The sequence below is a fragment of the Thermobia domestica genome, chromosome 11 (assembly GCF_964235325.1).
Source record: "Thermobia domestica chromosome 11, izTheDome1.hap1.1, whole genome shotgun sequence".
NCBI lineage: Eukaryota > Metazoa > Arthropoda > Insecta > Zygentoma > Lepismatidae > Thermobia > Thermobia domestica.
In genome coordinates this window covers 158,843,961-158,868,598 of record NC_137464.1, presented here as the reverse complement: position 1 = coordinate 158,868,598, position 24,638 = coordinate 158,843,961, and the positions used below count along the sequence as shown (strand labels likewise).

Below are 24,638 nucleotides of genomic sequence, written 5' to 3'. Positions count from 1 at the left end.
TATTTATTTATTTATTTAACACACACCTATTACAGAGCCAATTGCTCCAATTACAACAGGTGAATACAAATTCAATATACAATTGTGAAATTGCTAAATAATCTATTAGATTAAAATAAATATTAGAAAAAGAACAGAAAAAAGAAAAAAGTCTAAAATAGCAACATTCATGCAGGCTACTTTTTTCTTTTTTGAATGCAATAACATAATCATTGCATTACATAAGCAGGGTTCAAAAACAATTGAATCAATTTTATATACTTTTCCAAAGACATCGTAAAATCCACGATTATTCCAGATTTTATAATATCATTATGTTTCTTACAAAGTCTCACAAGTGGTGAATTTTTATGGGAGGTTGTTTTAGATTTAGGTATAACAAATGGTAATCGTACTCTTAAAGATCTACTAGTGCTAAATTTTAACATTTCCAGAAAATCTTGATTAAGTATAATACCATTAATAATTTTAAACAGAAAAACATGATGCATTATTTCCCTCCTTTTCACCAGAGACATACAATTAAATTCCCTTAGGATAACACTATAGTTAACTTTCATATCATACGCAGAGATTTTGAATCTCTTGTACCATAAATACCTTAAAAATCTTTTTTGTATTGATTCGATTGTCCTTATTTGATTATCATAACAGGGGGACCATACTAATGAAGCGTACTCTAATTTACTTCTAACTAATGAATTAAATAATTTAACTAACACTTCTGCATTGTTTAATTCCTTTGAATTTCTAATTATGAATCCTAAAGCTTTATAGGATTCATTAACAATTCTATCAATATGTAGATTAAATTTTAATTTTGTATCTAAAGTAACACCCAAATCCTTAATTTGTGTTGATCTTTGTAATATTTCATTGTAAATTTTATAATTATATTGAGCTGGTTCACTCTGTCCTGAAAAAGTAATAACAGAACATTTTTTTTTACATTAAATTGTAACTTATTATCAATACTCCATTTGTAACAACTGTCAAGATCCTTTTGTAATTTCTTTGCGTCTTCCATATTATTTATTGCCCGAAATATTTTTAAGTCATCCGCGTATAACAGACATTTGGAATATTTTATAACGCCAGGCAAATCATTAATAAACAAAAGGAAAAAGAGTGGACCCAGTTTAGACCCTTGAGGTATTCCTGAATGAATCACGTATCTATCTGAACATAACGTGTACAGTTTGTTACTTATAATGGGCTCTCTTAAATAGGATTTAATTAGAGTTAATAACGCTTCTGATAAGCTCAAATTTGCTAATTTGTTAAGCAATATGTTATGATTTAATTTGTCAAATGCCTTCGCAAAGTCGGTATATATTACATCAATAGAACAACTGTTTCCGTTCAAGGAGTCCAAAATAAACTGCGTAAGGTTAGTTAGATTCGTAGTAGTGGATCTCCCCGGTAAGAAACCATGTTGACACTCTACTATGTATGATTTTACATGATTAAATATCTTACTGTACAATATGTGTTCAAATATTTTAGATGGCATCGATATTAATGAAATAGGCCTATAGTTTGTAATATCTTTTGGATTCCCAGATTTATAAATCGGAGTCACTTTACTAATTTTCCAACATTCAGGAAAACACCCAGTAATCAAAATGAGATTATAAATATAGCAAAGAGGAGTTACCAAAATATCTACACAACCCTTAAAAATATAAGATGGTAAATTATCTGGACCACTAGATCTTGTTGATCGAGTTTTCTTTATTGCTTCCTTACATTCTTCCTCACTCACTTTTTTTATAACCAGGCAGTGAGGTATTAAAGGTATATTCGAGGTGCTCCATTCGTAGAATGAAGACCTTTCATCATACACACTATGAAAATATTGAGCGAAACCCTCAACAATATTTTTATTTGTTTTTAATAACTCACCCTTATGTAACATAGTAGACGGATTTTGTAAACATCTTTTATTATTTTTTATGAAACTCCAGAAGTGTTAAGTGTCGTTATATCAATCTTTCGTGGACTCGTCGTAACCTGGAAGAATTCTGATAAATTCTACATGAAACTAAAACGGAAATCAGGACACATTTTGTACATAAATTTACAGAACGAGGCGAGAAAATTTTGATTCGAAACAGGACTTTCACAAACATTTACGACACGAGATGAGAAAACCTGAATTCTCATCTCGTCTTGACGGCAACACTATAAGTAAGCAGGTTAGAAATCAAATATGCACGATCATGGTTCCTTTAAGCTGCAGTAAGCTGTAAATATACCCAATATCGCATTGGGGGTGAAAGGGAAGCGATTAAAGTGGAATGCCTGATAATTTAAGGTTCCTCATAACTCCAATGAAATTCAGGAAAAAACTATCTAAATTACGAAAAAAAGAAAACATACAAAATACATTTTCAGGGTAATTCTTACAGCCATTACGTTATTATAAGATTAATGGTACTTCTGAAACTGATTTGATTGAATATGTATTTGGATAACGAAACTACTTTCATAAGTTTTTCAAAGTATCAAGTTTGAGAAGAACGAAGTTTGTCTTCCACTGTTGTTATCTCATTGCTCATAGATACCAGTGATGAAATAATTGGTCAAAAATAACGCGGCCGCTTCTTACATCAATTCATGAAGAAAATTAGTTTCAATATTAGGTACCTAAGTTCAGTATTAACAAAAAACAGCCTCTTGCAACCATGCGTAGTACATTTTAATACTTACACTTGAAATAAAAATATGACTAGATAAAGACGATTGCCTTTGACTTTGAATTTCATATGTGAATAACAAGATAGGGCTTTTCATATAGAGGAGGGGGAGGGGCAGGTTTTATTAAACAAGATCGTACATCTGATATGTTTTAACTATAGGCAACTTGTACTTGCAGGCTACACTGTCTTCTGAAGTCAAAGGACAAATACCATTAAGATGTTCAAGAGAATAACGTATCAGCATTATTACATACTACAGACACAAAGATATCACTAGGCTCCTAAGTTTCAAAATTATTTTGTGTGTGAAAGCAGTTAGTAGATTTAATTCTTTGTCACATGATAGCTAGACTCTGAGAGAAATTCAGAGGGAGTCCACGGGAAAATTCTTTCGTTATAAATAAAAGTTGTACTACTTAGAATTATTATAAAACCAAGATATCAATTGGAAGATGGTTAAAAAGAAATAAATTTAAGAAAAAAAGTTAAGACATGGATAACTGATGTTTACCCTCTTTTATGCTCTTGGTTCAATTTAGCTGTATTTATATGCTTTGGACATTTGAGGTAGAAACGAATAAATCGAGAACCGTTACCTACTAACAAACACAATAGGTAAAACCTAAAAATACGAGCTCTAGGAGTTATAATTTTTGCCAAATTAACTTCCTGCCATTCTGTCCTTCTGCCATTTCGTCCGCTGCCATTTCGTCCTCCTGCCATTTTGTCCGCTGCCATTTCGTCGTCCTGCCATTTCGTCCGCTGCCATTTTGTCCTCCTGCCTTTATATCCTGCCATTATGTCCCCTGCCATTATGTCCTCCTGCCATTCTGTCCTAAATTCATTTGTGCACCTAAGTTGGTCTATACTTTTTGTTTTATCTTGGTGTCAGGGATCACCTCCCAAACGTTGTTAGTGTTGTTTTGAAACACCCTGTATATATAATACCCTGAAAGTATGCAACTTTTTAACCATTATAAACCTGAGGTCCAGCGTACCGTCACCTTTATTTTTAGTGATTTATTTCTTAAAAATAAAGGTGCCGGTACGCTGGACCTCAGGTTCATAATGGTTAAAAAGTTGCATACCTTTCAAGTTATTATTATTATTATTATTATTATTATTATTATTATTAATAATAATAATAATAATAATAATAATAATAATAATAATAATAATAAATTTGTTGGGATTTTTTGTTGTGGAAGGTCAGTCTTTTCAGAAAAAAAATGGTCAGTTCAGAGCCTTCATAACTGTGCGAATGGTTTATATTACCGTGTGAAAAAGAAATGGAAAAAGGAAGGCACGAGGACGTGCCAGCAAGCGAGAGACAGAAGAGCCCAAACATTTCTAGTTCCTTAACTAACTTCAAGAAGGAACAATGATTCACAATTCTTTCTCTGAAAAGAAAAAAAGAAAATGGAAAACAATAAAAACGCTAATTTTCAATAAAACTATATATTTAGTATTTACTATTTTCGAAGTTTCTTATGAACCCCTCGTTCTCATTAAAAAGGTGCCGGTACGGCGTAACGTAAGTAATAAAACTATATATATATACAGTGAAACCTCTACCAACGGACACCTCTATAAAGCGGACACCTCCCGTAACGGACATATTTGGTAATCCCCAAACACTGTAATAGGAAAAAAAAACATATTGATAAGCCTCTCTAAAGCGGACACTCTCTAGTACGGACACGGACAGTCTTTCCTGTCTTTTATAGGTATTATTTACCTCCGTATTACGGACACTTTCCCTAGAAACAAGTTGGAAAGTGCAGTAAAAATACATTTATAGTAATTCATACACGTGTCATAAAGGAAGCATTGTGATATTTTGCCTCCTCAACTGGCTGCTCAGCAACCCAGACGAAGTCTCTGTTTAAAAACACTCTCATGTCCTTTGCTTGCATCCACTCCCACCCAAACTGTTTTAGACAGAAAAGTGTTTGACAGTTACCCACAATTTGGGATGACACGTTATGGTACTGTTCCGCTAGAATCTGTAAGCAAGCAGAAGACAAGTTTGGTATTTTTGGCTCGCGGGTACAAATATTGTCTGAAAAAAGACACTACTGGACTGCAATTAACTCACAAATTAAAACAACATACCGAAAATGTAGTAAGTAGTAGCAAGTGTAAAGAGCAGAGAACTATATCATCTTATTTCCATGTTGTTCCTTGTGTATTGGGTGGCGGAGAATAATTCAGGCATTTTTGTAATATTCGTAAATACATGATTCATGCAAAAATATTTGTTTTCTAATTGCGTATTACATTGTTTACTAATTTACGTCATAAAATATTGAAACCTCTCTAAGGCGGACACCTCTCTATAGCGGACAATTTTTGATTCCCCATGACTGTCCGCTTTAGAGAGGTTTCACTGTATATATATATATATATATATATATATATATATATATATATATATATATCGCATGCTATCAACAATATGAACCTGATCTTGAGCAAATGTTGCATAGTAGTAGACCTCGTATAGCTTAGTACACATATGAAATATTATTGTTTGTACACCATTGGATCTAATTACTGAGCATCAAATTTGTGTTTGGACTCAGTGAAGTGAAGAAATTTCACTAAATTGCTACCGCTAAAATCCATCCGGTCGTGATCAAACTTGTCATTTTGGCAGACGTTGAGTAGCTTTGTATATATTCGAGCATAGTATGAAATATTACAGTGTACAGATTTTTAGTTTCCGAGTTATTTGTAATCAATCGAAATTGGGGTTGAGCATAGTGAAATCAAGAAATTTCACTAAAACGTGATTGATGGAACTCACACGATCTTGACCAAAATTGGGCCGATAATAGAACTTAAGAAACTTAGTACACATTAAAACATTAGGCCTTTGGTTTTTAAATTATTGGCCATCCAAGTTAAGGTTGAACTTATCATCATCATCATAGGTTTTCTTCCCTTACTGGCAGGTCACTTGCAGCAGCTGAGAAGCTTCCATATTCCACGGTCCTCCACTAGCCTCTTCGTCTTGACGTATGATCTTTCTGTTTTTATGTCATCCATTAATTGTAGTCTCCTCCGCCCCCTCCCTCTCTTTCCCACCAACATACCCTCCAAGACGTCGCTCATGATACAATTTCTTCTTGGGCAATGTCCCAACCAGTTTCTCTTCCTCTTCTTAACAATATCTAAAAGTGTTCTTTTCTCCCTCACCATTTCTAACACCCTCTCAGAAGTTAGTGGAAGGGTATTATTTAGTTAAAAAATTCATTAAATTGCGAGTAATAAAAGTTATCCGTTATTTCTCATTAACATCGGACAAATATCGGGATGGTACCTAACATAAAGGTTTCACATCGCATCTTTCCTTCCTCATTATTCCTCCCCAATTTCTCGGGTAGTGTGTTCAGCGACGGACGTCATTCTTCATACGTGACGGGCTAACATGGCTTATAATATCTGCCATATAACATGGATTGGGTTTATAGCTGCGGAAAGCCCAGAAATCTAATGCATAATTTACTTCAAGAGTTACAGCGCCCGGATGAAATGAAGCTTGTGTATGATGGTAATTGTCTATCCTATGACATTGTCGGGAGGTGGAAGAGGAACTTCCAAACAGGTCACATGTTCTTTACAGATAAGTCAAGATCTGGACGTTCATCGGTTACTTGCGCCGTTGCTGCAGTGACGAAAATCGAAGAGCTGATCCTGGAAGTCCTACGAATAACCATCCATGACATAGTGTAACCACGTTTGCTGACTCCTCTTCGAAGACAAACACGGCGTGACATATCGAGTCACTTGTTGAATCTTTTGGAGCAAGATGAGTTTTTTTTTTCTGTTTAATAACTACGGACGAATGTTGGATCCTGAGGCAAAAGAGACGAGCAAGAAGTGGATGTCCTACTTCTCACCTTCATCTAAAAAGGCGAAGGTACAAAAATCTGCTAGTAAGGTCATGCTCTCGGACTGTCTTGGGGTCATCCTCAGAGACTACCTTCAGAAGGGTGGGGTTATCACTGATTATTTCAGAGGAAGTTACGAGATGTTGCGGTATGCTCACCAGTGAGATCCATCTTGCAAGCAATAGACCCGCTCATGCGTCCCAAGCAATGTCAGTGAAAGCTTCTAGATGTAGCTTGAAATATTGACCCATCCGCCTAATTCTGATCTGGCACAAAGCGACTTCTTCCTGTTCCCACAGATAAAGAATCCACTTCGAAGCCGCCATTTTGACAGTACAGATGACGTCATAATGGGTGTGGAACCAGATAACCCCTCGCACTGTTGACTATCAATGCAAATACATCTAGTAAGTCAAAAGTGTAACGCCCCCATCCGCAGCCTGTCCGACCAGGCGGGGAAAACCAATCCAACCAGACGCAGAGGGAGCTTTACACGAGGAAGAACTACCAGATGTGGTCAAAATTATTAATCGAAAATCCAAGGAGGAAATATAAATCACACAAAAACAATATAAATATAACAAATGACAACACACACAATTTCCATGAAATATCTTTATTACAATAAATTACAATCAACAATTCTTCAGGTCGACGACAGTCTGCATAGGATCCACTCGCAAATAGATTAGATAAATGCAATTCTTCAGAATTACGTCTCAAAATTCTCAAATAAATGACATTAATCTCAAAGGTCATTCAAATTTTCAAAGCTAAATTCAATATTCGACAATCTCAGGCCAATCAAGGACCTCTAACATATGAGCCGATAAATTTAATTTCAATTGCAACACTTCTCAAATAATATAATCGGATGAAGATTTCCTTTAAGTTCTGAGCCAATTAAATTTCGCTCAAAAAGGCGGAAAAATATAATACTTTATTTAAAAAAAATATTTTACCAATTTTAGGTTTCTATTAGACAGCCTCACTAGTCCAAACAAGCCGTAATTAATTTTCTCAAGCCTATAAATTTTAGGATTGCTAAAAATTATCGTCTCTATCTGGTAGCAAACACTAACCTCGAACAATATGAACATGTCAAACAATTCAAACAATGAATTCTATGAGTTCATTTTACCTTTCCGAAAAAGATACTTAACTAATATAATCGTAACTGATCCAAGAAACATACTAAACAAACAGCTTGATCGAATTATCAATTTTCTTACGTTAGCATTGACCTGAAAAGTAAAAATCACATTTGCATTTTTAAGGTTTTGGGTTAAAACCCGCCACCTTTTCTTCCCTGGATTTCCCGTTAAACTCGCTTAATTTACTATATCAAATTCCTAATTCAACCTGGTTGGAGTACAACAGACGACCCACTTGAAAACTACACAGACAAGACACAAACTATCCAGAAAAAATTAGTATTCCCTCACCTTTTATTTTCCGTTTATTGGTTACCTTCAATTTATTTCCATTCTCCTGTGCCTGAGTTGTTTCGGTCTCATGCATTAAACAAGAATAAACCGATTTATAGCGAGGAAATATGTATTGAAGTTTAACCGGACCGATTTTAATGGCAACTTCCAAATGACGCTAAACATAAAATCAAATCCAATCAAATTATCAATTAAAGCAACCAAGCACTTTGAGAAAGAAAACAAAATTAATCCTTTCAAATCTTGTTTCACTTTACTAATTACAACAGAGAGAACAGAGCCAAGTCTCCCTTTATTTCCTCTTGTACTTTCACGTAACACACAGCTTCAAAGATGATAAAATTGTTAAACTCACTAATTCTCTTTTGAAATTTCACAATTAAACATAGCGTAACTCTCACTAGCACTGGTTATTCTTGTTTTCACTTCCACGCAAACTACTCCGACTTGAAAAGCAGGAACTGAACCAATATCGTCCCTTTCGAAGTTCACTCATTTTGAACTCAATCCTCGAGATCCTCCTCGTTCAAGCATTACAGCCAAAGTCAGCATGAACAAACATGCTTCCCACGACCCAAAACATCGAACATGCGCAAGAGACCTACATGCGCGGAAGGGAAAACGACCTTGAGGCGCTTGACCCCAAACGTAAAGGAAATCCTCTCACATAATTCCTACTCTAACAACTTTTTTTAAAGACAATTTTGTTTTAACAAGAGCCATTGGATCTTCTTTTTCTTTTCTTTTCTGGACATACAAATACATACAATTTTATTCCTTTCTTATATTTCTTTTCTTCCATATCCAGGTAACGGGATTGTTACAAAAGAAACAGTCGAAAATGGTCAACAGAAGGTGTGGTATACCACACGGGCAACACTAGACCGCATACATCTTAAACAACCTGTCACAAATTTAGATAAATTAATTGAGAGGTTTTAATGTATCCACTGCATGGCCCGAATCTGGCACCATCACGCTATCGTTTATTTCGTGTTTTGCAGAACTCCTGAATAATATTAAGCTAGTTTCAAACGAGGCCTGTTTTATTATTATTATTTTACCAGAAACCAAAGAAATTCTATAGCAACGGGATTATAGTTTTACCAAGAAAATGACAGAACGTGATCAAACAAAATTATGCATATGCGGTTTCATAATGTTATTTTCCAGTCACAGTAAATGTGGTCTTAATTTTGACCTCCAAAGGCTCAATACCTTTTAAACAATCTTATTATTATTTCTGAGCATTATTTTATTTTCGGAGTACTCTTATGAACAGCTTGTGTCGGCCACTGGCGCTTTCATGACGGGGACAAATAGCCTTAGTGTTGGCGTCCCATATTAAACACCTCAATTAACCCTAGAAAGGCAAACTTCACTATCAACCCATTAAAGGTAAACATACGTAATATTTACGTACACACTAAATACTGATCTATAAATATACGATTAATATAGAAACTAATATTGTTGCTTTGCTCAAGGTTCCAAAATTGAAGTTTTATTGTTTAGATAGTATGACAGCACAACTATTATCCAGGGCCGTAATTTGTGGGGGCTGCGGGGACAGCTGTAACCTAGAGAAGCTCGCCGCCCTTTATGGGTTCCATTTTAAGAAAGAAATTCTTACTCATATACGATACGAACATGAAATTATAAATGAAGCATCAAACAGATTCCCTACATTACATAAACAAAACACTATACAAAAGGTATATAAAACAAAGATGAGTCGTGGGCCCGTTTCAGTAAAAAAAAGATCTACTATTAGGGGCCCTAGAAATAATATTTATTCGTATGGCTTTGAGATTTGTCAATATTATCCCCTTAATTAATTTGTCATGAATGGAACGGGCCCAGGGGCGTAAGTAACCACCCTTCAGATCTTGCCGCGTGGGAGCGCCAACAGGCTTTGGGGGGCTCATAAAAACTAAGAGAAAATGGAAAGAGAGGGGGCCCAAGAATTAGAAAGAACATTTTCTAGGGGGACCAAATACTCGTATTAATGTTTTCCCCCCAGGAAAAAGTTATAAGTTACGGTGCAGCTATTATTTTAAATCTTTTAGAAGTACATAGAAGAGCAAAATAAATCTTATTAACACTTAACAACAAGAACAAACGTCTGAGAAAGTCAAGATATATCACTGATTATTTTTGTTACTAGGAAATATTGAATTGATATTGAATTGTTCTTTCACATTGCATGTGAGTTTGGTTCCTAAATCACACACAGTCAGGATACATTTTGATCTGATGTTCACCACATAGGCCTACTGGCTTATTGCAGTTACGGCAGTGTTCCTTCTTGGGATCTCCCCACTTGAATCTGTCATTGGATTTATCTTCCAAGGAAAACCATTCTTTCCTAGCAATTCAGTAACACCACTAACTTTCACTTGCCTTTCGTCAAATGGAAGTTCATTTGCCTTCTTATCTGTAAAATATACTACCCTCTCTGTCTAATTTTATCCAGATTCTTCTCTTGAATGCGTGGCGAGACCGATATTTTCGTTTTTACAACATTTGGAAACTTTCCGCTTCTTTGGTTGGATTTGTGGTTTCACATTCAACAGTTTAAATAGCTGACACAAAATGTTGTTCAATATCAATTTCACTGGGATAGTAATCTGGTTCTTTGTCGGAGTCATCTGCTTCTTCTTCTGATCTAACATAAAATTCAACGTTATCTTCCTCCATTTCTGAATCTGAGGTCTTCTCTAATATTCCTAAAATAGGTTCTTTCTATTTATTGCTCAACCCTCGTCCATTTTTGTAGTAATAATTAATTCTTGACGAATGACAATGGTCCATTGATGGTAAACATACGTAGAAAATACGTGCAAGAAAATTAACGTTAAAGGTAAACACACGCTAAACTTACGTGTAAGAATTTACGTTAAAAGGTAAACATACGTCAAATTTACGTATAAGGTTCTACACTCAATCGTTTGGCACTGAGAACATAACACCTACTGAAGTAATTAACGTCGGAACATCAAGCCAACTAACCCGTGATAGCATATCTAGAGGTTTGTATTTCTACTCACAGTTCCTGCAACGTCACATCAGTGTTTCCAACTCGTACACGTAAAATTTACGTAGTTTGCCTTTCTCGGGTTAATTATTAGCCCCTCGTAGCGTAGTGGCCTTTGGTGCGAGCGGTCCCAGGTTCGATTACCAGTGGGGACACTTGATCAGAAAGTTGTAACAGTCTTTTCAGGCCAGCCACCCTGAGTGAGATTTTCCCGTGTTTTCTTCATTTACACTAGCAAATGCCGGGATGGTACCTATCATAAAGTTCCGAGGCCGCATCTTTCCTTCTGTGCTTCTCCGGGTAGTGTGATTACCGAGGGATAGCATCCTTCACACATGACGGGTTAAAATGGTTATAGACGCCGACAGCCTAAAAATTACTGTATAATAATTAATCAGTGTGTCTTTGGAGGAAATGTTTCAGATACACCAAATCAAAATAAATTTCGAAGTTATTTTCTGAATAAACATTTAAAACCTAACAAAACATTATATGTGCCTTTGATAACTGTTATGTTAAAATGGCTTTAATTGTTTATTTTGTATAATAATAATAATAATAATAATAATAATAATAGTAATAATAATAATAATAATAATAATAATAATAATAATAATAATAATAATAATTCACAGATTATTAAATCGTAAATATCCATTTTGGTGAACATAATTCAAAGTGAATATAATTGAATATAGTTCAACATGTTCCAATCTTATTGAGAACTTATTTATTTTTCATTTATTTTATTTTATTTATTTATTTTTTCATTTATTTTATTTTATTTCTAGTTTTTTGAGAAACAGTTGGTAGCGGAGTACAATATACATAACTAAGAATTTTTTCTTGAGTTCCATTACCAGAAGTGGAGTTCAACATAATAATTTGTAAAAATTTGAAACCTTTTTTTTTATTTATTTATTTTCTTGGAATGACTTCTCTCACAATTTTGGTAAACTTCAAAAACAAACAAAAAATCGCAGTGATGATTAAAATCTTTCATTTTAATTTTCTCCTTATTTTATTCAGATGTTTCTTAATGAATACGAAGATATCCCTTTCGATGCTTTAACATATTTAACAGGAGAATGTAATTATGGAGGAAGGGTCACCGATGATAAGGATCGAAGACTCCTTTTATCTATCTTGTCTACATTTTATACGCCAGAGGTTTTGGAGGACGAAGAGTAAGTACGCTAAAATCATGTATAATTTGCAATATTTAAGAGTATAGGATAAGTACATTGTATGTAAAGATAGTATGCAACAAACATTTTAAGAATGAAATGTGGTTATTTGTTCCAATGTTACCAAAAAAGGTTTTCTTTTTTCATTGTGAATATTTCGAAAATTTTCAGATTCTGTCATCTAGACAATCGTGAATACGAGCACTTGCAGCTGGTTCCTTCTGTAAATTCGTTAAGAACAAAACACTTTATCATACAAGGTTACATATCAGGACCTTGGAGGAGAAAGGGCGAACCTGAAAACTCGATTTTTTTTTCCTCTCAGCGGACAGATCTGAATAATACATAGATACCGCGTTTTGCCCTGCTTCGCCCTTAGTTTTCTCAGAGATTTAAGATAAACAAAGATTCACCCTATCTATCTTAATGTACTTGCAAAACTTTCAGCCTTATTTCCCAACACCCCGATTTCAGGATTCGCTCTTTCTCTTCCAAGGGCCTCATATTTTCTCAATGCAGATTACCTACATTTATTCAGTTTATGCAAATATCATTCATACAGGTTTACTTTTTCGTTCCTTCTCTGGTGTTTGTATGTCCTAAAGAACTTCAGTACTAAGAAATGCACCACATGAGCTCCTGCCAGGAATCGAACCAGGGTCTCCCACGCCAAAGACGCGTACACTAACTGCTTAACAATGGGAGAACTTAAAATACGTTGATACTTACTCTTGTTAACAACGTATTTTTACCAACTCTAAAAGTAAGTGTGCATGGTGTGAGACCAATGGTGTGTTTTCTTTTTGATGATTTTCCTAATAGTGGTTTTATTCTGCAAGGGTGTAGAGAAGAAACCAGCGGCAAATGTCGTATCATTAATTATCCACATTATGGAGAACTCTAACTTACCAACTTATGTCCTGTGGAACCTGGAGGTTCAATCCCGCGTTCACAAAAGTTCTCCATTGGCTTCTGTCCTTAGCCAACTGGATCCAGTTTCTACTTTGAATTCTTATTTCTGAGAGGTCCATCCTAATATCGTCCTCCCATTTGCTCCCAAATTTTCCTAATGGTCATTTTCCGATTATATTTTCAGTTAAAATTTTGAAACAGTTCCTGCTTTCTTTCTTTTTGGCTACATAACCTGCCCACGTGAGCCTCCTAGACTTAATGACCCTAACAATGTTTGATAAACGGTATAAATTATGCAGTTCCTCATAATGAAGTTCTCGCCATTCCCCATTCTCGTTCCCCTTGGTCTGAATATTCGCCTTAATGTTTTATTTTAAAATATTTTCAGTTTGTGTTCTTCCCTCAAAGTAAGCGACTATGTTTTGCAACCATACAGCACAACAGACATGATTATCATTTTATGTATTTTAACCTTCAAATTACTTGACAGAATTCACGAAGACAAAACATTTTCGACTGAATAATAACACGAATTCCTCGCTTTCAGTCGACATATTTAATTTCTTCATGGATATGTTTTTGGTCTGTTATAATGGCGAAGCCAAGGGGTGCCAGGCCCCCCGACACAGATGATGCTATTATAGGTCGACAAACGGTGAGTTGCCACTGGCTACAAGCGAAACTACTTCCAAAACATCTCTCGACAACAAAGTTACAAACTGCAGAATACCGTTGCGTTCCGAATAAAATAGCTCCACTCCTTTTAGTTTGTAGTACGGGAAGATCTAATTCACGGAAATCTGTGGGATGTTTGCATTGACCTTGCCACCTGGGCGTTCATTTTAACCTCTGTCCATTATCTAGTTATCTCCTTTGTTTTTGACAAACAGCCAGAAAAATGGAAAATCAGTCGGCATTCTCATTCGCTTCAATGTTGAAAGTCATACTAAAATATGATATGCATACTTACAAATAACATGCACTGCAGTAAAACATTACACTTGTGTTGGACGAAAAAAGTCTTCGTACACTAAGTAATTGATTTCCATTGATTATGGCGACATAGAACAAATGCATAGCATCCATTAAATGATTTATTATTATTATTATTATTATTATTATTATTATTATTATTATTATTATTATTATTATTATTATTATTATTATTATTATTATTATTATTATTATTATTATGAGTTTATCTACCAAACAACTATTTATTGATTAATAAAAATGATTAATCAATTATATTTAGTTATGTATGGTAGGTGACTTCAGATTATATTATTTACTGACCGACAGTATCCCACGCTGTCGTATCTGTGCATAAGAGGTAAGTTCTAATCGTTTCTTTGTAGAAGTTAAGTAAAAGAACCTGTTTTACCTCGAAATGCTTAATTACAATTGTATATACGCAAAGACAATTCTAACATACAAGATGATATTAACGATGCTATTTGCATATACGAGTTACTTGTCACAAAAACTAATTACGCTAGGAAACTAAAACTATGCTCATACTCTCTTTCTTAGCTAACTTTTACAAGTGGTAGCAATTGCAACTCACATGAGTATATGGTAACCTCTCATCCGAAGTCCAAGGTTAATCTCTTTGCACATGGCTTAAAAAAAAGTCTCTGTCGCCTCCGTTTTCACTCTCCCCCTGTGCCAGCCTGAATACCCATTATATTACCAAATGTTATCAATCTTTAATTTCAAGTTAAGTGCTTTATGATTTTTTTTTTTCAATTATAAAGTCTCATTAGTTTCTATCACCGTTGTTCCTTAGAACAAGTTATTATAACAAAGGAAAAACATATTAATGGTTCCTCTTGATTACTTTCCAAGGCTTTTTCTTACAATTCACTTAAGCACTATCACCTTTTTTACAAATTATCATATCCATTTATTCCTTTTTTTTTTTTCAAAAAATCTGTTTTCAACACATTATATTATCATGCGGTATTAAAACAAATCTGGAACTTCTGATATTTATTTACCTCCATCATTCCATCCGGAAAATTAGTGTAATAGGTACACGAAGGAAAGTTTTCGGGCTGCTAAAATTAAGATTACTGGTGCCATGCTATAACTTTGAGTTTCGCCTTATCTCAAGTAGATGCAGACATGTCAGAAGGTTTGATCCTTGTAGATGCACTAGTTCAAACGCTGTCCAAGATGAGGTCTGGTAAATATGACTTAACGAACAATATTCGAACAAATTTATCAAGAATGTTTGGAGATGTGCAAAGAAAATGGTCTCAAATTCCAGAGCCGGAAACAAATAGAATATAGAGGTTCCTCGTGGAAACGAACTAGACATCCGCCATCGAAATATCACAAATTCATTTTTGACGAATCTTTTCCTTCATTGGATGCAGAAAACGAATTTTCTAAAGATAATATATCTATCAAGAGACATTTTTCTCCCTACTATTGATAGACAATCACTGATATGGAAAACCGCTTTGTATCATGTTGGAAAATCATCAGATCAATCACTACTCTACATCCAGAAAGTAAAAACTTTTTTTAAATTACATTGTCGAGCCTATAACCCAGCATTACGGAGTGATCTGCAAACATTAAAGTGAGAACTCAAAATCCTCCAAACACAATTAATAGAGCAACCCAAAAGCATAAAAAGCATATAAAACATAACAGCAATTTACACATATGGTTGGTACCTTGAACATGATTTTGATTGTCTAAGAGTCCAGAAGAAACTAGTTTTAAAAGCATAATTTTAGAAAATAAAGCATAAAGCATAATTTAAAATATACGTATAGCACAATTCTTGGAAAATTCTCTTTAACTGAAAGTTTAACATACTGTGTTAATATTTTTTAAACCAATATTTACAATGCAAAATCATTGAGAACATAACAATGCAACAATGAAAAGCTTATTTTCATTTCTGTAAACTTTTCGGTGTAATCCTTTGATGTGGAGAAAAGAAAAAAGTAAAAGAAGAAATTTTTCCACCAACAATGAATAGTATGCAAGAACTCCATACTATATTGTTATGTTTACTTTTTGAACTTAAGCACTTTCTGTACTTTTTGTTGGCATCTTTTACTTTCCCTTTCTGTATATATGTACCTGTAAGGCGCACACAAATGATAGAAAAAATTTATTCGAGCAAAGCACATCTCTTTACAATGAATTAAGTAGAAAGTTCATTAAATATGAGAGAAACTAGTTGCAAAAAATATCAATAAATAGATCAAGATATTTAGAATATTTAATGTATAATAAATATTCTACATTATACACGATTAATGTAAAATAATCATTGAAATTAACAATAAAGCATAATTTGGAAAAAAAAGCATAATTAAACAAGAAATAAAGCATAATGTGTGTTGCTCTAACAATTAAGTTGTATGAAGACGAAAAGAAAACCAAAGCTGATTCCTTAACGAATTTCATTGATCTTTGTGTCTAGAAAAACGCATTCCTAAAAACCTACAAGCTAGGTATCATCTCTGTGATTATATCAGTTTCTAGTGCTACATGTGAAAGGTCATTCTCTTCTTTGAAAAGATTAAAGACTTGTATACGCAATTCAATGACTCATGATAGGTTGAAAAACTTAGTGTTACTTTATATTGAGAATAAAATTGCTAAATCGTTAGATCTTTAACAAGTTGTGGATATGTTTGCTGCTGCCCACACAAATAGAAAGATCCTCTTCAAGTAGAGACATGAACCTATAAGTTATTTTCTTTACCTGTAAAAGTGTGTTTGGTTCCACTTAAGTCAACCAGCTACACATATTTTAAACGCCATGATTAAATAACTATTTACTTATATTAGAATTCAATTGCATTAATGAATCCTAATTGTTTGAGGTACTAAATTCTTATATTTTCACTGTTTTCCAAAGAGTAAAATCATGAACAACAAAGATGGAATACACACACACACACACACACATATATATATATATATATATATATATATATTGGAGATGGCCCCCTCAAAATCCTCTTGGGCCCTTCATTGGCCCCCCCTGAAAAAAACTCTAGCTACGCTACTGGTCTGTTAATATTGATCTTAGATATTTGGAAGTGTCCACTTTGTCGAAAGTATTGTTTAATACTTTGACTTACCCATAATTTGCAGTATTACGATCCCGGTGAACTTCCATATTTAATTTCTTCTGCATTTGCTTCTAAACCCACATCCTTGTAGGCATTTAATAAGACCTCTCCATTTCTTTCTATTCTCCTATTATCCCCTATCAAATTTACATCAACATACGACATAACCTGATGAGTACCATTCAGCTCTAGGCCCTAGTTGCTATCTTTGATTTTGCGTATAGTATACTCCAGAACAAAACTGAATGGCAACAACGCGTGTCCTTGTTTCAGGCCATTCTCGACGTGAAAGCTCGCGGACAAGAATTTTCCTACCCGGACTTTACTTTAGGATTCATTTAAATACATCTTAAGTAATCTAACTAGCTTTTTCTGTATTCCAGATTCTGTAATAATGTTGTACAGTGTTTCCCTCGTAACCGAGTCGTAGGTCTTTCTAAAGTCAATAAATAATTTATGTGCCGGGATATTATATTCCCATTTTTGTCTCGAGTATTTGTCGAAAGGGCGATAGTTGATCGATTTCGCCCAACTCCGCACTGATAATCTCCACAATTTCATGTACGTAAGGGCTCAATCTTGCTAATAGAATGCTTGAGAGGATTTTATAGCATGTAGACAGAAGAGAAATGCCTTGATAATTATTATAGTTTTGTCGCCTTTCTTGTGAATTGAACAATGATTGATCCTTTCCACTCGTGTGGCAATTCCTTCTTCTTCCAGGTGAGGAGAATGAGTTTGTCCATATTGTTCCACGATCCTCTTCCCCCCCCCCCCCAATTAAAAGTAACTCACCCGGACGGAATTTTGTCTACCCCCCGGAGATTTATGTTTGTTTAAGTTCTTTATAGTAATTCCTATTTCCATTCAGTTAGTCTCTGGAATATACGGTTCTATTGTGTGCATTTGCCTTTCGCCACGAACACTAGTTTTTGACTGTGTTAAGCAAGTCGTCAGAAAAATCTGTATCAATGAGAATTGTTCCTTTGACTTACTTTAATATATAGGCGCGAGGTTGATAGTCTTTTTTAAATTTATTGATTCCGTTATACATGTCCCGAATGGTTTTGATTTTACTATTATCTTCAAGTTCAGTAATTTTATTAATTCAAAATTAATATTATTTTATTAGTTCATTAACAATATTAATTTTATTAGTTCAGTAATTCAAAAAAATGCATTTCTTTGTTCTAAAACTTTTGGACGCTTCCCACCTGATGTCAACGAAATTTTGTGTAGGTATATCGTTGGGATTTTGTAGCCAGCGCAGTTTTGCCTGTTCTCTGCTATTTTAGTGCATTTCTGGTCGAGCCATGGTTTGTTACTGTGTATTTCCGCGTGCATAAGTTTTTCTTTGCTGGAACTTTAATGCTATCCCTAATTTCAACCCAAGTATTCTCAACATTAATGCTTTCTGAACTTTCTAAAACCGAGAATCTACTCGACATTTCATTACTCTTCTTATGCAGACTTTCATTCCCTGTAACTGGTTTGAAAATATTTTGTCGTTCTACCTTCACATTGAAATCCCCTAATAGAATTTTCATATGGTATCGCGGGAGTTAGTAAATTTAACCATTCTACTTCTTCGTAAAAAATGTCTTTTATATCATCATCCTTATCTTATGTTGGGACATGTACATTTAGAACATAATATCACACCACCGACTCTGAAGAGTAATAAAAGAAAGTCTATCATTAGCAAATTCAACCCATTTAATTTCTGATATTCGTTTTTGAACGAAAACCCTGTTGCTAGTTTGTGATTTTTGTTTCCTTTCCCGTAAAGAACGTAAAATTTCCGGATTGTACTGCTTCCTTTCCTTCCCATCTAACTTCCTGAAATAGTGCTGAGTTCATCCTATATTTCTCTAACTCACTCGTTATAGATACGTTCCAGATTTCAGGTCCATTTTACGTTACTGGGGTCGTTCCAAGTTATCAGTCCTGGTCCAAGGCTTCTGTGAATATTTCAAAGCCCCAAGCTGGAGGACCACCTCTTGTCGTTTGTCCGCGACTGGTTATTTAATATATTCGCAGCTAACCTCTATATCTACAGTCAAAAAGATTTCAAAATATAGACGGTGAAGGATTTTTTTTCAACATATGTCCTAAATAAGTATCTTTTTGTTCGAACGTATTTTGTATATTACTTTCAAGGCTTCTATTACTATAAATCAAACTATGGTTGGCATATGATGTGTCTAAAAATACGTATCAGTTGTTATTGTAGAATAAATTTCCACAAAAATCTCAATAATCGCAAATAGAGTTTAAAATATAAATCTCAAAAATACTATTTACAGTAAGAAAAAGCCATTTGCTACTGATTTTAACGGGATAACAAAAATTTAATATTTCAGAGGGGTTATGAGTGCCTTATATTACAGCCACATTCCGAAGAGAAAGAAATAATTAAAAAAAATAATTATTATTATGATAAGCCATTTTCACTTATATATTGTTGTTATGTTAATTATCCCCATTGGTATTCTGAAACTCTGTATGGTTGTCAAACAGGGAATCCAATAAATTAAGTTAAAATATGTAAAATTTTGTAATATAATCATCAAAGTTTCACAAACAGATTGGGAGTAAATATAATCATTTATAATAGGGGTTAGTCGCACCAGGAACACGGAATTGTACTGAATCTTTTACTAAGCATACTCCACGGTATAAGATCGACTACAATTACTTCAACTGATACAATTACTGTAATGAACGAAACAGAAGTTGCGAGGAAGGGAAAAAGTAGAATCAAACAAATACTAATGATTTTTCAGCTTCAACTTCAAATACTAGTTGCCAAAATGTGATCCAGGCATTTCAAGCCTACATGGTTAATCATCTTAATCAATTGGAAAGGAAAATTCAGAACATTAATGGGAGCTTAGAACAAATCTCATTTATGCCTACTTTCTGTATAACAAGATACAGAATAACGTTGTTTACTCAGTGAACAGAAGTCAGAACACTAGTGTGTTTGTTTGTGAGTCACCACGGAAGGAAGTAGTTGAAAAAAAAATGGAAATGTAACTAGATTGTGGACAAAGTAGGCCTTTTTCAAGGAAAACTGACTCAAGTGATAATCAGAATAAGCAAGATAACCATTTCAAATTACAAAGTCTATTAGTTGTGTAAAGTGAAATTTGTAAAGAAGTAGTCACTTACAAAATAAGAAAGTCCAATACTGGCATCTCAAACACCAAAAAGTGACATTTTTAGAATGCGTGATAAAGGTGATTTATTATACTGTATAGTAACTCACTATACTATGCCATATTCTAACACAAAAAGAGATTAAAACGTATCTCTTGTATAGGAAAATATTATTTATTGAACGGTAACAGAATTTCTTGATGTGTCACATGGAAACTTCTAATGATGCTTCTTCTGCTACCTATGTTGAAGAAAACCAGAATCATGACATGGACTGTGGGGAAGCTGACTCTAAAGCATCAGTTAATCAGAAAATAGCTATTCCAGAAATCGTAAGTGAAACAAGCTTGTTTTGGAATCGAATTGAAAATTCTAATAGTTGCAGCCCTGTAGATGATAATATGACTGCGTCCAAAGTAATAAACAATAATTGGAGGTTCATCTGGATTGAGTAAAACTGAAAAAAAAAAAAAACTAATTTCTGCAAACTTTTTTGGGTAATTGACAGACGTCGTCATGTATTAGTCGCAGAAATGAAGTGAAACTGACTCGCTTACGTTGAACACTTTTCATCGTACACATTTCTATTTAGTTCGAGAGCTCTCCCGTTGCTACATGGTTAGTTACTCTTTTATTTCTTATCATTATTGCTACCTTTTAATTATTTTCCTCTTATATATTTAATATTTTTATCGCCGTTTCTCGACTTTTGTTTTATTTTAGAAAACTACTTGTAAAAATATTATTTTGTAGAATTTATATGAGTAAGACTTTTCTAGAAGTTCGATTTAGAATATTTAATGCACAATCTATCGGGCATTCGCCGTATTGTAACGGGATAATAGCTTTACTCATGACGTCCCCATTATACCACAACAAACCAATCAATCTTTCTGTGTTATGATTGATGTTGAATTTCGGCGCCTGAATATGTGTTATGGCTTTTCATTACAAAGTAATACCTTATTTTCTATTTATATATTCATATCTAATGAAATAAATCGATCGTTTGTATATCCCATGACCTGAGTTAAAAATAACAAATACAAATAATCGGTTTTACTTTTCTGTATATACAAGAAAATATATGACAACCTTGTCATATGTTATTGCTGTACGACGATATTTAAAAAAAAAAAGGATTAATTGGTAATAAGAAATAAATAATATGAATCAGTATTGAATAATATCAATAATGAAACATATTATGAAGAATGAAAAATATTTATTGGTTAGTGCACAAATGTATTATTCATATATTTGTGTAATATAATATAAATACATCAGTTTACGAGCTTCATCAATATATCGGACCAAAGAAGTGGTCTATATAATGTATTGTCTGTTTCCTAAAGTATGTGCAGTCCAGGGATTCTTTACAAGATTGTATTTGAACATTTAGAAATGCAATTAATGTAATTCCCATTAGTTCGGGATCCATTATAAAACGCTGATAAATACATGAATTACTTTTTTAAGACTATGATTGTGTTGTATCCCAGCCACTTGCCGAAGCAGTAGGAAAGGAAAAATTAATTATCATATAAATAGTATTTCGGTAATGTGCTTGCTATATTCATCGTTGTCATTGTTACTATGATGTAAATATTAGTGAAATAAGCAACAGAATAAGATAATTTAGAATACGCAAAGTTTTATAATTTAAATGAAGTTTTATAAACGAACTGCGAGTAAATATAATAAATAATAGAGTAAATAGTTTGTTAACAGCCTACACATTGTCTTTAGTAAACAAACCCTCAGCAAGACCTTCTGCTGAGATGCGTCAGCTACAGCAACAGAGCTGTATCATCATTGCCTGCTAGGTGCCTGGAGATGTCAGCGTTCGAGGAAACAACCGCGAAGAACGTCGCAATTACAGATGTACCATCTTAACACTCTTTCGTGCTGCGATCTCAGTAGTTATTTATTCTAACGAATGCTCTTTCACGACATGGCGATTGAACGCGGCTAGTGGGAGTAAGCTGCACTCAATAAAGTCTATGTATGGCTGGTCGCCGAGATTAAATGATCCTGATATGCTTGCGTCGGAGATCTCGTTTCACACATTTCTATTTCGTGTGTGGCGGTAACCACCATATCGTGAGAACTTCATCGTCTCACTAGGGATTCGGCACATTTTTGTAGAATACCCATAATACTCAGACCTCAAAGAACGTTGAGCATTATCTAAAAGATCTTAATCAGGCTTCAGGGGATAATATGGTCTCTAATGATTCTATCCTCATTTTTATTTGTGAAATTGGAATAGTTAACCTACTCTGAGTTGAGTTTTTTTGTTTTAAATTTTTCTTATGTGTTACTATTATTGCTGTTTTTAAGTTATTTTGTTTTTATATATTTTATATTTAACCTTTTCAAGTCCGTTAATTGAATCATAGTTTTCTAATCCCTTATTTGAAAAAAAAATATAGGATAAATGTGCCAGTCTTCGACCACCTAACTCATTTTCCTATGGCCCTTAATCGCTGTTCACTGAGTGGAACAACTTAGGAGGATGCAACTAGCTCACATATGTTCCTAAAGCTATATTTTATCTATATTTTATCCAAAACTGATATAACTTATACCATTTATGTAATATTAGTCGGAGAAACACCAATGACTGATTTCTTTTAGTGTTCGACCACTTTTCGTTAATGTTCGACCGCCTACTGTTTAGTCATCGACCACTACTCGGTTAATGTGCTTTTAATTACAGTATGAAGGCTAAAGCATAACTTTACCAAACTAATAGCATCTGTAGATGTTACATCATTAGTTTTTCCGGTATCACTTTGCAGTTTCGCACAATAGTCGCTGAGTATAAGTAATTTTGTGATAGTTTTGTCAAGAAAGGAACCATCAAATTCATTTAAGGTTCAATGGAATGCAGCACCAAACAGGCTTCGTCTCCTCTGGGTTGAAGGGGTATAAACCCCATCTTCTTAATCCGTTTTTAATTACTAATTGTGTTGCTACCTTGTATGTCACGTTTTTAATTAGTGGTGCAAAAGTAACACGTGTACTCAGTTTTCATGTAGAACTCTTGAACTGTCTTCTTTCATTCACTTCTTAAGGATTTGAACATTTTTAACGATTTGAACACTGATACGTCGCAGGATTGAAGAATATGTGTGCTGTTTGGTGGAAGGCAATAGAGTACTATAGCATGGCTAGAACAAAATTCGCTGACTTCCATTGTCAAGTGAGTCTTGTGGGTGTCGATTAGCAGAAGGACTGTTTTTTTAATAGCGGGATCATCCTCCACCCATTTTAGAAAGCGGTTTGCTATCCATTCGTAGAGTATTTCACTTCGCATCCAGCCGCTATCTGACTTGACCTGCCTATGAAAACCTCTGAAGAAACTCCACTGATGACGTCCTTTGAAAGATCTCGTACATACAAGTATATTACCATCGGGGATACAATTTCTCCTGCTGCGGAAACAGTGCAAAGCAGTGTTAATGTTTCTTTCTCGTTGCCCTTCACCTCGTACATATTTTTCCACGCTTTGGACCCCAACGCTTTTCTTGATTTGGGACACAGTTGAAAGGTGGATTCATCAGAATTAAGTATTCGCTCAGAATCATTTAGAATATCCGATTGTCCCGTTTCTTTCAAGTATTTTTCAAGGTCCTAAAATCACAAGCGAATGTTTCCCTCGGTTACAGCGTATCGCGCCTTGTTCAAAGTTTCGGGACACGATTTGTGGGTGTCTCCTCAAGTAAGTGTAGTACCAGGTTTCACCAGCTCGATTGTCTTTGAACGAAGTTTTACATTTTTCTGAATCGACAATTTTTTAAACACTTTTCAGAAGATCGTGTTTCTTCTGTAGAAAGCCCTTTTACTCATATTAAGGAGCCAGTTTGCTAATCTCTTTTCTTCTTTCTGTGTTAAGTATGGTTCTGGACCCATTTTTCGCTCTTTGGGACTGTGACCATGAAATTTATCCATCAGCGTTACCCGAGGAATTCCATAGATTACTGATGCCTTCCGTATGGAGCGCTCTTTGCGACAAACCTCTAGAGGTTTTTGTAGATCCTCGTTTGAATAAGCTGGCAGTTAGCTGAATAAGCTTAGGCCTACTCTCTCATTATCTCTGAAAGAAACAAAAATTCCTAAGGATATGCAAGGAAAACAAATGTATTCCAGACGTAAACTGATAATAGCTATTCCGCTAACAAT

At 34.3% G+C, this 24,638-nt stretch overlaps 1 protein-coding gene across 3 annotated transcripts in view; it reads left to right on the top strand.

Moving 5' to 3' along the window:
• Positions 1–24,638, top strand: part of Dnah3 (dynein heavy chain 3, axonemal) — a 567,072-nt gene that overhangs the window by 498,612 nt on the left and 43,822 nt on the right. For all 3 annotated transcript variants that reach the window (XM_081731270.1, XM_081731268.1, XM_081731267.1), the window contains exon 62: positions 12,113–12,270. In XM_081731270.1, the coding sequence (XP_081587396.1) occupies positions 12,113–12,270 (158 nt within the window). The remainder of the gene's footprint in view (positions 1–12,112; positions 12,271–24,638) is intronic.